Source organism: Vanellus vanellus (assembly GCF_965231255.1).
Source record: "Vanellus vanellus genome assembly, chromosome: 2".
Classification (NCBI taxonomy): Eukaryota; Metazoa; Chordata; class Aves; order Charadriiformes; family Charadriidae; genus Vanellus; species Vanellus vanellus.
The window spans coordinates 79,426,212-79,442,676 of NC_138906.1; the positions used below are offsets into that span (position 1 = coordinate 79,426,212).

The 16,465-nt window shown below is 37.8% G+C and overlaps 1 protein-coding gene across 2 annotated transcripts in view; it reads right to left on the minus strand.

The window, feature by feature from the left end:
* Positions 1-3,859: 3,859 nt before the first annotated feature.
* Positions 3,860-16,465, minus strand: part of RELCH (RAB11 binding and LisH domain, coiled-coil and HEAT repeat containing) — an 86,103-nt gene continuing 73,497 nt past the window's right edge. For both annotated transcript variants that reach the window (XM_082479600.1, XM_082479599.1), the window contains 2 exons: positions 12,813-12,883; positions 3,860-5,763 (listed from right to left, as the gene is read on the minus strand). In XM_082479600.1, coding sequence (XP_082335726.1) covers positions 5,643-5,763; positions 12,813-12,883 — 192 coding nt within the window. In that variant the 3' untranslated portion in view covers positions 3,860-5,642. The remainder of the gene's footprint in view (positions 5,764-12,812; positions 12,884-16,465) is intronic.

The window sequence follows — 16,465 nt, forward strand, 5'->3', positions numbered from 1 at the left end:
ACCCATGCACTCAGTCCGTCATAGGGCCTCTGGCTGCCTCATCACCCACCACAAGGGGAGGGCCCTACTGGATCACCCAGTATGGGGCGCTTTCTACACTGAGCTAAAGAGAAAAAAGGTAGAAAAGTATCTGCACACTTTTAGCACAGGGGGCTCTAATTTTAGTTGAGGGCTCTAGCTATTAAAATTAACCCATTAAAAAAAAAAAACATCATTTACCTAAAAAAAAAAAAATCACACACAAAACCATACCATCAACTTGGAACTGTTTTCATCCTATGAAATGCAAGTTTCCATAGCAGACTATTGCCTAATCTCCTTGAGATTTTCAAACACACAAATATATTTCATCACAGAGCAACTGTAATAAAGCTCTTTAGTCACATTGCTGTGGTTTACACACACCTTTTACAACCCTACAAAAATGTACCAGTGCTGAGTGTCCATCAAAACCCCAAAGTTTGCATCATTCAAAAGAGAAAAAGCTCCCAAACAGCCACCACTAATGTGTCAAATATTTGAAGTATGTGCAAGCACACACTGAACTGATAGGTTATCACCAAACCACTGTGGCAATAACAATGCCTACATACTGCTGGAAAGAAACACAAAGTCATGGTGAATTTTTAACTTTGACTATTTGTTCACGCTTACAAGAGATACCAACCTGATGACCTCCAAGGCTTATGTCATATATTCATGCTTAGGACAAGAACAATACTGGCATGAACTGGGGAACTTGCTCTGTCCTGCCTGGAGATGAGTCTCTAAGGCTGGCAAACACTCACCGACCCCTCAGCAAGAGGAGACCAAGACCAGAAGTCCTTTGAAACACCATGCAACACCCCATTACCAGTTCCACAGAGTCACCCTGTCATTTTACCCAACAGCACACGGAACAATCTCGAACTTCTTTGAAAACTCACCTGAATACTGAGATGACTCATACTTGGATCAATAGAGTGCATTCATCCCTCAGCAAAGGATCAAATCTAAACGACACCTTATTGCCTATTAAAGGCTACAGCTGCTTCTTCCCCGTTCCCACTTCCCAATCCCCTTGCGGCATATTTAAAGGGAAGGTATAACAGGCCCGGCAGAATGACACACAGGAGCCTACAGGCACACGCTACAGCTGCAGTAACTTTAGGAGTGCTCCATCATACTACCTCCACCTCAGCCGCAACTGAAGCTGAAGAAGTTTCTCAGGTTTTGGGGAATGGGAAAAATCTCCATTAAAGTGCAGGGCAAAGACCAGCAGCACAAGACCACAATCAAAATCATTTTGGGACACAGCGAGGAGGAGCACATGCAATACCAGTGCTGGGAAAGGAAACAGACAGACCACTGTCATGGTGTTGGCCCTTTACGCCAATTTGTGAGTCACATTTTCAAGTCCCTGACTTCTACAGTGGAACTGCTCATGCTCCAAGTTTCTAGGAACTTATAATGGAAGTTCAAGCTCAAGACATAGTGCAGATGCCTCCAAAGATAGAAGCTGTTTACCACTGACTTGGCTGTCGGTTACAAACTATACAAAAGTAGATTCATCTTTTCTTATAGCTTACCTATAAGTGTGAAACCTGACCAGCATTAAACCTAACGGCAGAACAGTTTAGAAACAGCTTCTCTGGCAAATGATTACTCGTTCATGGTTCCTCATCGAGATTAGTTAACATGTGATATATTAGCATACAGTACTAAAATCCAAGATTTGATTAGCCTCCTTATTCAATGACAGCACTCCTCTATGCCTTTGTTGACCAATTTTATAGTCTAAACAAATCCGAATGTCTCCTAGAAATATTAGCCAAATGCACTCAGTAAACCACCAAACCAGTTTCCTTGAAGCTTGCTGCCCAAGTCCATACTGCAATCCTGTAATTCATCAGCATTTACATCTGATACAAGAAATTCTCTGGTTCTCCCTCAGATCCGTGTCATGCCAATCAGCTCGTTATATCAGCATATTAATGTTTTTCCACCCCAGGAAGCTTTGCTGGTACTTCGTGGTTTACTTAAATATCAAGATCAGTAAGTTTCACACGGGAAATTATTTAAAGCATTTTGAATGCATGACACCCGCTTTAGAAACTGCACTCAAATGTGGAGCCACTTACCCCTGGAACAGAAAAATGCCATTAACACTCTCACAATACAGAGAACAGAAATATCCCACAGTTCTGCTTTTTCTGCACCATTTTGAATCATCTTATCATCCCTACGTAGCAATGAATTCCCACAATATATTACAAAAACTCCTGCTTGTTCTTTACAGCAGATCTTTTTCATTGATAATTTTTATCTTTCAATCTTAACATTCTGATTTGCAAACATTTTCTTCATTTTCTCTAGCCACTAATCCATTCAAACACTGATTTTCGTTATCCTAACCAGAATATACTTTTACATACAACAATAGCAGCATTTTTTCTCGGTGGAGAAGGGGAGTGGAAGAGACTGACAGAAGAATGTACAGCTTTTCTTAAAGAGCTCTCTTTATTCACTTGAGTAGAAGATGGGAAAAGAGTAATTTACCTCCTATCTGGCTTTAGAAAATCTCTTTCAGAACAAAATATATGCACAATATCAGTCAGGCTTATGTTTAATCTACAGAAAACATATTTAGGTCACGGACACTCATTCAGGCAGTCATGTACCTTCAGTGTGCTGATCATCTTTGCTTAATAGCACAAGAGTCAATCCTTTAAAAAAGGATACTAAGATTCTGAAACTTCACTAAGGGCAGCATGAGACCTTCAACATACTCCCTATTTAAAGCCAACAAGTTGTAGAAGTTCAGGCAGAGCTAAAAAAGCCAGCATTTTGTAGGTTTTGGTTTTTTTTTTTTTTTTTTTTTTTTTTCAGAATCCTTACTTTGGAAAAATCATAAGCAATTGAAGACAATCCTTTGGAGATTAATTGCTTTCCACACTGGATGTCCAGCTGTCTTCTTTTAATGAAGCATTTTCTCTCAAAAGGTTTACTTGTTTTGTGTAACAACAGGAGGAAAAAAAAAAATTAAAATATTCCAGTAATTCTTTTATTTAAAGATTTCTCACTTTTCTTTCCCATTCTTGAATGCTACAGCTAGAAGAGAACACAAACCACATAGAACAGCTTCTTGCCATCTTCTTGAAAATCTGTCAACACTTGGTAAACTAATAAAAATTTAAAAAACTCCTGCAACCAACATACACTAACAGTGATAAAACTCCTGAAGAGAACCTGCATAGAGTTTGTTGCCTACATAGTCTTACAGATTTTATTTTTTTTCACCTCAGTAGTTACCCTAACAGGGGAGCTGGTATTCCTGGGATTCTCACTCAAATTCCTTCTTGGATCAACCAGTATGGAGTAAAATGCTGACTAGCAAAAGCTAAACTCTGCAAGGGGCTGGAGTAACTGGACCTAGCTGGGCAAAGATGCTACATTTATACTAACAAATTAGAATCTCATCCCACAATCATCCATAGTTAAATTGCTGTCAGAGTGTTTTGGCTTGTGCCAGCCAGCAGGTTTCCAAACACTGGCTGAAGTTCCGTGTGGGCTTGGAGCCGGTCTCACAGGCCGCCTGCAGGCAGCTGCCCTGCTCTAGAAAGTTTAACCATAAAGAAGTCATTTTGGTTCCATAACTACAGAGCTACCTCTGGCACTGCAACTACTGGAACAGACATAGGAGAAAAAAAAAAAAAAAAAAAAGAAAAAAAAAAGTGTGGCACAGGAGAAGAGGAGACCCTGCATAAAAATAGCAATACAGCCCCATGACCAGACACCAGAGTGAAACAGGTGCACCGAGATGGGAAATTTATTAAGTTCAGTCTACCATCTGCTATGTAAAAAAAAAAAAGTTAAGGCTAAAGCATTTCTGCGCATTACACCACTCTCCTGTTAGAGCTGGTTTGATTCAGTAATGTCTTTTGGAGAAGACTAGAAGTAACAAGACAAGGCAGGTATACAAAACTTTTTATTGACAACAGAACAATAGAGAGGAACGTCACCACTTCCCATTCCTCAGGAATGTCTCCATTTCACAGTCAGTCTGCTAAAAGTATAGTTTCATGGTAACAAGCAACACGAAGGCATGGAGCTCTCTGTAATCTCAAGAGAAGTGTTTTAGTGCAGTGTAAAGGGACCGACAGCGTGCAAGTCTGCAGCAGGCCCTGTCACAACACAAATATGGCAGGCAACTGTGTACACAGAGCCAACAGGCACAAATACGAAGCAGTCAGAAGTCTCAAATTATCTCCATTATTTCTATCTAAGGGCAATACCTGAAGTGCTACTCCATCCACATTCTGTTTCAGAAGTGAGCACTTTCTTCCCTCGCTCCTTTTGCTTCCCTTATCCTCAGAGATGTTAATACTTCCAACTGAACGGTACCGTGTCAGAGAATGCCTGAGCTTTTATATTTTGCTACCTCAGACCAGTTCATGCATGCACTTGAGTTTACTTTCACAAGCTTACATTGACATAAAGAACAGGGAAATAAATAAAATAAAATAAAAAGTCCTGCATAAGAATAAAAGGATTTAGTTGTTAATGCTTCCTTGCTAACAAAAATATTTGGTAGTTGTTGAAGATGCTCCTTGTAATGTCATTTTTATAAAGTATGTATGCAGTCTACTTAACATTTTTAAGAAACTGCATGTCAAACTCTCTTAACATACTTTCAAATACTCTGAAATTAAATTTGAACTGCGATTCAATCTAAACAACAGAACACCTTAATTTTAGCTTTCACAATACACAGAACTGCACACTGGGTGCAAGATGAAAGCACTTTCTCCTGCATAAGTTTCTTCCGCCTGCAGAACTGTACTGGGACCCCTGTGCAGTAGCTTATACATTAACATTTATCAATGTATCATGTTTTTCTTTTACTTAGTGGATGTGCTTCTGGACGTGTAGACTGGTTGTTAAAGTGCTTAAAAATAAAACAAAAACCGCAACAAAAGAAAGCACCCCTCAAAAAACCACAACAGATGTGAGAATTTTATCTGAAGGACTTTGTACAGCATTTACAATGTCAGCATAAAGCATCTGAAACATGAGCATTCCCTGCAGACTGATGCAGTGCAAGCAGTCTCATACATTAGACACTGCAATTCCTCTAGATTCAAGATGCACAATACTTACAAAAACAACCCTAGAAGCACAGACAAATGCTGGTGGCTCTTCCTCTTCTTTTTAGAAACATAATAAAAAAATCTGCATTACTCTCTCATAATTTAAATACATAAGTAATCTCCACTTTTATTACTTCATGACAATGACTTCAAATTTACATTATTTTAAGTACCGTCATAATAGCTCCATGTATAATACAGATATTTGCTGATATCCTGTCAGAAAATAAAAAAAAAACCTTCCACTATATAAAAAAAATTATGCTGGAAAGACAAGAACACAGAACAGGGACTTGGTACAGACTATGATTTCAGTTTTATATCAACCACAGTTAACCAAAATTAACAGATACACAGCGATATTCAAAAGCAGTGCAAATATCTTTGGAGGTTAGAATAAAATTATACTACAAGAACATAAGACAGAAGAAATTAAAAGGCAGGTACTTCAAGTACAGGAACCAGTCTCTGTGAGGTCCATCTTAGTGTTAGCTGGGAGTTCCTTTTCCCATCTTACTTCTTTCTCTGAAACACGTTAGCCAACATTGCACCTGATGTAGTCAGCTGGCCCATTTTGTTCAAAAACTTGGTCTTTGTGTCTTCACTCACAAGGCTCGCTGCAATCGACATTGAGCTAGGAAAGTAAAAGAGTTAGTGACATTAGGCTACGAAGAGAAAAGAACACTGTGCTGTTATTTAATAAGCAACTGAATTGTCTTTGCATTTTAGATGTTTCAACATCACAAAAGACCAGTCCATCAAGAAGAACTGAAAAACCATTACCACCAAGCCCAAATATACACTGTTAAATTGATTATCATGTCCTCATAGTACTAGAGAAAATTGTAAAATATTTTTGTGCATACTACTGTCTACTCCCTTTGGAAGTCACGACATAAGCATTTGTTAGCTATTTGATAATTGCACTTGTGACAAATACCTCTGTGAAAAGTCAGCCTTACCTTCTCACTAAAAATGTCAATTTTATTTAAATGTTAATCCTAATCCTAACTAGTACTGTTGTTACAGTACTAGTTCAGACCGTGAATCTCTAGTCCAAGTATCCCGCCTCTGACAGTGACCATTAGCAGACATATAAGGAACAGTAAAAGCATACTAAGTACAAAACAGCGACCCTTCTCCTTAATTTCCAACTCTTTTTTTTTTTTCCAAATATTTCCACCTGAGCACAGTTTAAAGTTCATGTGGATTGCCAATCTAGTAACTCCCAATGAATCTTTATTTTACATTACTTGTTCAACTTTCCTTTGATCTCCTTTTAAATTTCTTGTAAAGCCCACCCTGGGGCACTGAGTCCTACTAGGTCTACCCCTCGCTGTATAAAGAGCTTTCTCCTTCTGGTAGTTGTGAATGTGACTCCTACTACCCTTGCTTGAGTGTTCCTACTACATATGTACTACAGAAGACAATGGAAAGTCCACAATTGTCCCATAAACTGGACTAGAAGGAGCAACCCAATCAATGCTGAACCTACAAGATGCTACAACTTTGAACAACATGTTAAGAAATTATCCCAATGCTGCAAAATTAACTGATTTTTTTTTTAATCAGTGAGCTCAACTTCAGATACATGTAACTGTTTAGCACAGTAGGACTGCCCCTCACTACAAGAAGGACATTGAGGTGTTGGAGCATGTCCAGAGAAGGGCTACAAAGCTGGTGAGGGGTCTGGAGGACAAGTCTTATGAGGAACAACTGAGGGAACTGGGGTTGTTTAGCCTGGAGAAGAGGAGGCTGAGGGGAGATCTTATCACCCTCTACAACTACCTGAAAGGAGGTTGTAGAGAGGTGAGGACTGACCTCTTCTCCCTGGTGACAAGTGATAGGACGAGAGGAAATGGGTTCAAGTTATGTCAGAGGAGGTTTAGATTGGATATTAGGAAACATTTTTTCACTGAAAGGGTTATTAAACATTGGAATAGGCTGCCCAGGGAGGTGGTGGATTCGCCATCCCTGGAGGTGGTTAAAAAAAAAAAAAAAAAAAAAAAAAAAAGGGTAGATGTGGTACTTAGGGACATGGTTTAAAAGTGGTTTTGTCAAGGTAGGTTAATGGTTGGACGTGGTGATCTTAAAGGTCCCTTCCAACCTCAGCAATTGTATGATTCTGTGACTAATCTGTCTCAAGACAGAGTGCAACAGGGCAAATGCATGACAGCAGGAATATTAACAAATATTCCATACTTCCTATATATCTGTAGTTAAAATGGCAAACATTTTTCAACATCAGACAGGGCCAATTTTACACATATTACCCAAAACAGACACTTTTGCATCAAGGCAGGTCAAGTTGAAGTTAAGTTCAAATTGCTTCAACAGAATTTGAATGATTTCTTCAAAGGCAGCAGGGATGCATTCAGTATTTTTCCCAATTTCGTACCACAAAAAAAGGTGTTTAGCAGTAATGAATTCTGGTTCTTTTTAAACAGAGTACTTGAAAAAACAAAAAGTGAAGCTTCTCACTAAAGCTGTACTGTGGATTTACAGGTAGCTTAATTTTATCATAACTATATCCCCTCAAATGTATGCACCAGCCCTTTTACTTTTTAAGCTGAAGCGACTGCCTGTCTTCTGCGTTTCTACAGTGCCTAATGGACCTAGATCCTTGGAAGAGCCTTAGGTATGCCTCACATCACATACCTAAGAGTACCACAAAGCATAATCTTAGGTATTTTTTTCAGTACATCTCCCATTAATGGAACAGGTTATTCAAATCAATCATCTCATTTTAAATCTCAATATTAGTTGGTATTTTCTGAAAGCTCTGTAAAGTTCCTTATTATATTTAGTGTTCAAGCATCATTTTACTGAAAGTATGATGTCTGAATTTTTAGTAAAAGTTTAACATTTTGAAAAATATTCTCAGGTTGTATCTCTTTTTAGACATCTGATTACAATTGACCTTTTGTGTTTTGTTTGTTGTTTTTTTTTTTTTTTTTTATAAAAATTATTCTAATTAGCATCCAGTGATGAAGATATACAGCTGTTTTGAAATTATTTATAAACTTCAAGTGAAATATTTCCTTCAGGCACAATCACATAACCAGACATCTTTGGCTTGATTAAACATCTACAGTCAACTAAGGAATCACGTGTTTCCAGTTGATAAAACTCAGCAGGTAAGTTACTACTGCTGCTAGGTGGATTTCTTGTGCAATTTCCCTCAATTTCATGATAAAGCAAGGGCATAGAAGTATGTAAATAACAGTTTATACTTGCTATCAGCTGGTTAATGACAAGAAGCTATTCCAGCCTATGATGTATCCTAGAGTTGTGTGTAGCTATGGAAAATGATTTGGGAAATTCCAAGCACTAGCAGCATTAAGAAAATAAAGTTGCTCACTTCAGAAAAGTAAGCCTAGCAACTGGTGACAAACCTGTAGTTTAAGCAAACTGTGCTGTCATTATTCTATGTTATTCAATGTTCAATTGACTTTCAAAACAGTTTTGGAGGATATCAGCCATCTGATGTTAAAAATCCAAAATTAAGAACTAGAGTGTCTAGAAGTTCACGTTTTCTAATATTATTTTATATCATATTATTATTAATTATATTAGTGATATTAATACTTATCAATAGTGATAATATTAATCACAATTATATAATATATTAATATTAATATAAAAATGGTATAATGTAAAATAATAGTAATATTAATATATTAATAATGACCAATATTAATATTAATATTATTATATTATTCTAGTATTTTTATTTATTATATTATTCTAATATTTTCTGTAAACAGAAAGATAATCCACAGCACTTGACATACTTAAAAGTTTAAATATGCCCCCAAAGTACTTCTATTACTATACAAATTGAACATTTCAAAGTAGGAATAATAAAAGCAATATGAAATCAAATAATTTCAGTCTCATGTCTTTAAGAAGTAATCAAAGAACCCAACAAGGCAATAAAATATCTTGTTTGAAACAAGTAGTCCTATAGAAAAGTCATTGCATTTACTTATTATTCAAAAAACAAAACAAATACCAACCCACAAACAAAAATATTGTGTAAACATCAAATTTTTGACCAGTATCTAGATGAATTACATGCTACATAGAGTTCTGCCTGTTTTATGGGGAAGCTTTAGGCCAAACCAAACGTTCATGCTGGACATTTTATAAAAGTCAGTTTGTAACAAGTTGTTACCCATGACTGAAATACCTCGTTAATTGCTAAAGAAAATGTTTAACAAAAGTGGCTATCCAATACTTAAATAAGACAAGAGTTTTATCTTTTATTAAAAACTATTTCTGTGACCCCATATTGTTTGACCCACATTTTCTAATAGTAAGGGGCAAAGGCAAGATAACCAACAGCATCTTATGATTGCTTTTGCAACCAGTTTTATTTTTGTGCATGCATTCTCACATTGTTAACAAAAATCAGTAATTTATCTCCTAGTTGCATTTAAATCCTTTGTGAAATATATATTTAACTCTGAAATTAGGAACTGAAATTCGCAAGGGCTTAGCAAGAAAAATGAGATATTCGTGTAGATGAAAAGGTCATTCCTTCAGTGGTAAAATATTTTGTGTTGATTTTGTACAGTAAAAGATTGCAACCATAGCCTGATTTTGCGTAAGAAAGGGGAAGGCTAATTAAAGAATGAAGCAACACATTGTGAAGACTTATCCTTTTACAGTTGCAGCTGCATTCTAAAAGAAACTACACTGGCTGTTTTATCGTGTTTGCATTTATCTGCTTCTGCAATAGCTTAATAAGACTGTGATTTCAAAATATTTTCATAAGAGGATTTTAAGTAACACAGGCCTCTTACATTTAAGTTAACATGTCTGCACTGATATAAGCTAAAGCAAGGGAAGTCTAAACCCTGCATGAAATAGAAGTTGATCACTCAAACTCTAGCCATCCAGAGAACAGCTTTGTTGTACTAAATAGGTTAAAACATTTGAGAGAGGCAAAAGCATACATAAGAAAAAAAAAAATTAAAAATGCTGTCCAACTGAAGAGTACCACCTGAGAATTAGGAAGAGCTCAGCCAAGGAATTTTGTTTCATAAGTTTAGGCTTCACAGTTCAGTTAATACAGGTAAGATAATAGAAAAACTTCAGGTTAAGGTTAATGGTGTTCTTTAAAGAAACCAGTTTGATATCCTGTACATTTGCCGCATTCTGGGAGAGAAAAAAAATCTTGCAGAAGACATTTGACTGAGAAGGAACCAATTTCATATTTTCTAATGATCTCTCCTAAAAGACTGTCAAGAAGTTGCTCAAGAAGTGATAAATTAATTTACTTCAAAAAAAGTTTATCAGACATAAAAGTTGCATCTGGTATATTCAGGTATATACACTGCTTTTATTTTTTTTTCTTTACATAGTCAAAGTCTGAAGTTGTAGCTTTTTATTGCACAAAGAACAAAAACAAAGAAAGAATATTGGTTTGTCCTGTAGATTAAAAAAAAAAATAAAGAGTCAATAAAGCCCAGGCAGGGGAAATATTTGCAAAGTAATAGATGGGCGTGTATGCAACTGATTGCAATGAATCAACTTGTTAGTCAAAATATTAAGTCATTACTTATGTGGAGGGATGTCCTTGCACATGTTGGTTGGTGAGTCAACAATTGCTTAGCGTCAAATCTGCACAGAGTATGACTGTTAATTCTTATCACAATTACATATGGGTACCTACTGTGCAAGGTACATAGTACAGGGAAGACTGATAAAACGAGTGCTTACTTGCAAAGAGTAGAATGGGTCTAATGCAGCAACTAGCAAGTTTCTATCTTGCCAAGAATCATTATTGGTAGATTGTTTTCTGAGGAAATAGCTGGCTGAAGTGCCAGCCTTTAATACAGCTGAAGGCAAGCTAAGCATTCGCCCATTCTTTAAAAATAAAAAGCAAATACACAGGTGCTGAAGAATCTGAAGGATACAGCAAGGGAATGGGCATTCAGAGTATGGCTACTGGGGTCCACACAGGTATGCATGCCAGAAAGCACTATTTAAGAAAGGGCAGAAAGGGTAAGGGCAAAAGTACGAAGCTTGAGGAAGTAACAGAGTGAAGCCCTGGGAAAAAAAAACAACAGCATGGATGAATGCATTTTCTGGTTTTTGACTGGCTGGCTATTTATGTTGCAAGCAAGGAATATGCCTGTCAAATAAAGCCAAATAAACCTGTTCTTATTCTGTGATTAACTAGTATGTCAAATAAATACTTATTTCATCATGAAAATAGCCACTCAACTGGAATACACTTAGTCAGTCCAGTCCCAACTTCATAATATTGCCACATGAACAGGAAAGAAGGTGACTGACAATGCACTCTTCAGATCTTAAAGATTTTGTATTTCTTTTCCCTAAGACAGGGCTTCTATATGACTAGACAGAACCAACTACCTTATTAGAACAGGTATACTATGGATCCGGATTCGCTGTAGAACCTGGATGTTTTTAATCTTAAAATTATTTTGCTTCCAAAGTCTAAAGTTCATTCCTAGTATAACTTTAAGACGTGACCTGATGCTCATATCTCAAATGGATTCAGTTCTTCCTACACTCCAGTCATGATCAACTACACCAGTAAACAGTCTAATTACCACTAGGTAAAGCCTGAGATATTTTATTTGGTGCATGATCGACTGACTGTTTCCACACCATGTCTCTTCTCTTCAATTCTTGTACACCTTTCCTATTTCAGTCATTCTCAAACTACCGGTTGCTTCCAGGATTTTGCCTGTGCTCTTTCAAGAAGTAAATTCTATCAATTTGTTACAGATATGGAAACATGACATAAACAAGTTTCAGTTAATTGTCTCCATTCCCATGGCAAGGTATCAGGACTGAGGACAGATACCTACGTTTCTTCTCAAACTCTTCCTGGCAACACTGCTAAGGATTTATTAATGAGAAGTTACCTGCTGGTATGCCATTCCAGGGAACAGGCAGGCAAAAGAACACATACACCTCGTCATAATGATGCTTAGGTTTCCAAATTTGTGAGACTATTAGCTTTTGTTATCAGGAGAGCACCACACACATATGATACCATCTCTACCACAAGGCAAATTAATGCACATACACCACGTGTCTGATGCCTCACCGGAGAGTTGGTTTTACTGTGCATCTGTAGAATGGGTGTTTTACTGAAGTGCAACATAGGTGGCATTTAACCAAAGCCAACATATTTACTAAACAGCAGAGTCGCACAGGCAGGTCAGTTTATACACTGGAGAAACTGCTCTTGTGTGCACTAGTCACATGCAAGCCTGCAGTAGGTCGTTACCAGGACCAGAACAATTCCTTCAGCCTGCAGGCCATCCCCATGAAAGAGGGTTGTAAGGTGCGTGCCACATGTGTTGCTCTAAGCACTCAGGCCAAGCACTCCCTGCTTCCTCAGATTTAGGATGGAAATTCAACTACTGCTTTAAATGGATAAAAAATTAAGAAGAAAGTAATACGGGAAAACAAGAACGTCATTGCTATGATACAAATAAAAATGTGTAGTCCCCTGTTTCTGGAGACTGAAACAACCACAAACTGAAATAAAGATAAAGTTCCTAAAATCTGCTTTCAAATATGGAATACGTCAGTGCAGTGCATTTCTGGTCACAAGCCTTGGACACCATTATGGAATACATTCTGCAGAACATTACTCTGGAGGTACAGGAAAAAAAAAAAATGTGGAAGTCTTACCCCTGCGGTTCTTGGACGGTCTTGTTTTCCACTTTCTGTTCGCACTCTTTTATCATGGAGCTTAAAATAACCTAAGACACATAAGGAAGAGATATACATGACATTTTTTTCTTTTACATTAACTCTTTGTATGAAATCTACTCCCGTAACTATTTCTGACATTAACAGAACTGTGTGAAAAGTTTCTCTGTTGTTTTTCAACTGCATTTAGATTCCAGTTATCTGATAATGCCTTGTGGCTAGAAACAACAAAACCATTCAAAATACTTTAAGGAAGAAAATGTTTTTGAAATAGTTACAGGAGTTCAAGACTCCCTCCTTCTTCCCCAGCTTTTTAAAATGGAGCTAAAGCAAACTCACTTCTGTGACACACCTCCTTATATTCCTTTTTTCAAACAATACTTTTATTTATTAGCAATTGGCTTTGACATATATTCATCTATCTTCCCCCTATTTTCCTTAAGAGAGCTTTCAAGTACCTTTTAAAATGTCTATCTTTGTCAACATTATGCATGAAAGAAAAGGCAAGGAAAGGAAAGAAAAAAGTGTGATGGCATCCTAAGACAACATCTTAATGGAAAGGAAGTGCTAGCAAACTTGGTATCATTTCACTGGTGTCTTCCAGGGTTTCCATGAATCAAGGCTTTTTTTCTTTACTTAAGAAATTGCAACATTAAAGGTTTCTGCAGAATATTTGAGACAAAAAACACCCCCATGCTGATATTTTACGTTTCTCCAGCATACCAAAAATGAAAGAATATTTCCCAATAGCAGGCTTTGAAAGAAATCATACAATTCATTGGACAGATATGTAACTCCCTGCCCTGCCCATAACCGTACTGTTTTAACACATTAAGACAAAAGCATTTGAAACACTTATGCAAAACAGTTGCAATGCAGAGTGTGAAACCATGAACATATATTTACATACCTACTACATAAATAGAAACTTTCTCTGTTCACAGCTCAGGAGAAAGCTAGCACTTTCTTTGAGACCCCAAACTTAAAATCTCAAAGCTACAAGCAACTAAAATTAGTAGTGTCTTAGCAAAACCTGAATATATACAATAAAGGAAAAAACCTAATTTCAATCTCTAAAATACAGTTCAGTCACTATTGGTTACTACCAACTGATAACTATTTTTAGATGTATTTATATACATAAAAAAGCTGGTTTCTCTCAATTCCCTAATAGACACCTGCAGCACAAAATATCCTTTGAAACAGTATCCTTTGTAGACAGTAAATTATCCATGGCCCAGCAATGTGCCCTTGTCGCCAAAAAGGCCAATGGAATCCTGGGCTGCATAGGGAAGAGTGTGGCCAGTAGGTCGAGGGAGGTCATTCTACCCCTCTACTCTGCACTGGTGAGGCCACAACTGGAATACTGTGTCCAATTTTGGGCTCCCCAGTTCAAGAGGGACAGGGAACTGCTGGAGCGAGTCCAGCGAAGGGCAACTAAGATGATTAAGGGCTTGGAGCATCTGCCTTATGAGGAAAGGCTGAGAGAGCTGGGACTCTTTAGCCTGGAGAAGAGAAGGCTGAGGGGAGACCTTATTATGGCATACAAGTATCTAAAGGGTGGGTTGAAGGAGGATGGAGCCAGGCTCTTTTCAATGGTTCCCAGTGAAAGGACGAGGGGCAATGGGCACGAGTTGGAACACAGGAAGTTCCGTTCAAATACACGGAAACAGTTCTTTACGGTGAGGGTGACAGAGCACTGGCACAGGCTGCCCAGGGAGGTTGTGGAGTCCCCTTCCCTGGAGATTTTCAAGACCCGCCTGGATGCAGTCCTGAGTAATGTGCTCTGGGCAATCCTGCTTTAGCAGGGGAGTGGGACTAGGTGATCTCTAGAGGTCCCTTCCAACTCTGATGATCCTGTGATTCTGTGAAACCTGATAAGATATGGCTCAGTCTGCAGATCTGTGCCACTGTTAATTCTATTTCTCCAAAAGTATTACTTCGACATTTGAAAGTTTGGGTAGCAGGTGTTATATACCCTTGAATGTTTCAGAAAGCAGCATTCAAACCTGAGTACAAGTCTAAGAGGACTACAACTCTTAGCTAAATTTGCTGTCCTTCAGTTGCATAAAATATTATGCAAGTACTTTGTACTCAAGAGTACAAAGGTACAAGAGAAATGCATTCAGAATTCCAGTGAAAAAGCAAGCTTTTCTTTCTGTATCAAAAGAAAACCAAAATTTCTAAGCACAGCAGCCATAGTTTTTGCTACTTAGCATTTCTACCTGTGCATTGGAGCACTTCTACATTTTTGTACATCTATCTGAACTTAGATGTTCCAAATATCAACAATATGAAGTCTTGATTAAGGGGAAGAATAATTCAGCAAGAACCTAGAATACCAGGATGGAGCCCCCATCCATTGCACAGCTCCTTCTGGGAGCTTCTTGGATTAAGTGGAACAATTCTTCTCTCTTCCCCAAATTAATTTGTCTTAAAGTTCAGGGTGAAATGGAGGAAATGCATAAATATAGTATCACATGGCAATTTTACATTATGATACTTGCATGTGCTGCTCACACCTATTCCCTTAGGTTCTCTTTATTTGGTCATAGGACTGACTATGAAATCATTTAGATCCCCTTTAAGAGAGAAATTTTAGAGATATAACTCTGTATTTAGAGACCTAATGTGTTTAAGCATTATAAACAATACTGCAGATGGACTAAGTATTTTTATCCAGTACTGATTATATCTCACTATCATGCAACTTATTTTGAAAGGAAAGAAAAGGCAAGTAGGACTTGACAAGGAATTAAAAATGCTGGCAAAATTCCTGAAATGTCTGCACAAGGTGAAATGTTTATTTTAAAGATGAGAGGGACTGGCTTAAATGCTGAACTGGGACTTCTGTTTATATGAGTGAAAGGGAAGCAAATAGCAGGGATAAACGGTAAACACTGCCCAACAGGATCACAAGCCAATTTCGCAAACATTACATTTCCAAGATAAGGATAAACTTTGTACTGATGTTTAGAGCCACAAGAGCTAAGGCTCTGTGAATGAGAAAATGTTTTTCTAACTTACACGCCATTTGAATCATGAACACCACCACAGTAACCAGAATAATTAGAAAAGGGTTAATTCTGTTTATGCAAGTGTCTAGCTATTTGAAACAGTAAATCACAGTTACTTCAGAAAATGAAATTTTAAGACACAAGGCTTGAAAGACAGACAGTAGAACTAACCAGGTCTCAGAGGTCTCTATCATGGTGCCACCTACAGCCAGTTGCCAAGGACCATGTCCAGGCAGCTTTTGAATACCTCGAGGGATGGAGACTCCACAGCCTCCGTGGGCAACCTGTGCCAGTTCACCCTCATGGTGAAAAAGTGTTTCCTGATGTTCAGACAGCAGCCTCCTGTGTTTCAGTTTGTGCCCATTGTCTCTTGGCCTGTCCCTGGGTACCACTGGGAAGAGCCTGGCTCTATCCTCTTTGCACCCTCCATTCAGGTATTTATGTATTTATATGAATTGATGAGATACCCCAAAGCTTGCTCTTCTGCAGGTTGAACAGTCCCAGTGCTCTCAGCCCTTCCTCATAGGAGAGATGCTCTAGTGCCTTAATCATCTTTGTGGCCCTTTGCTGGACTCTCTCCAGTATGTCCATGCCTCTGTTATACTGTGGAGCCCA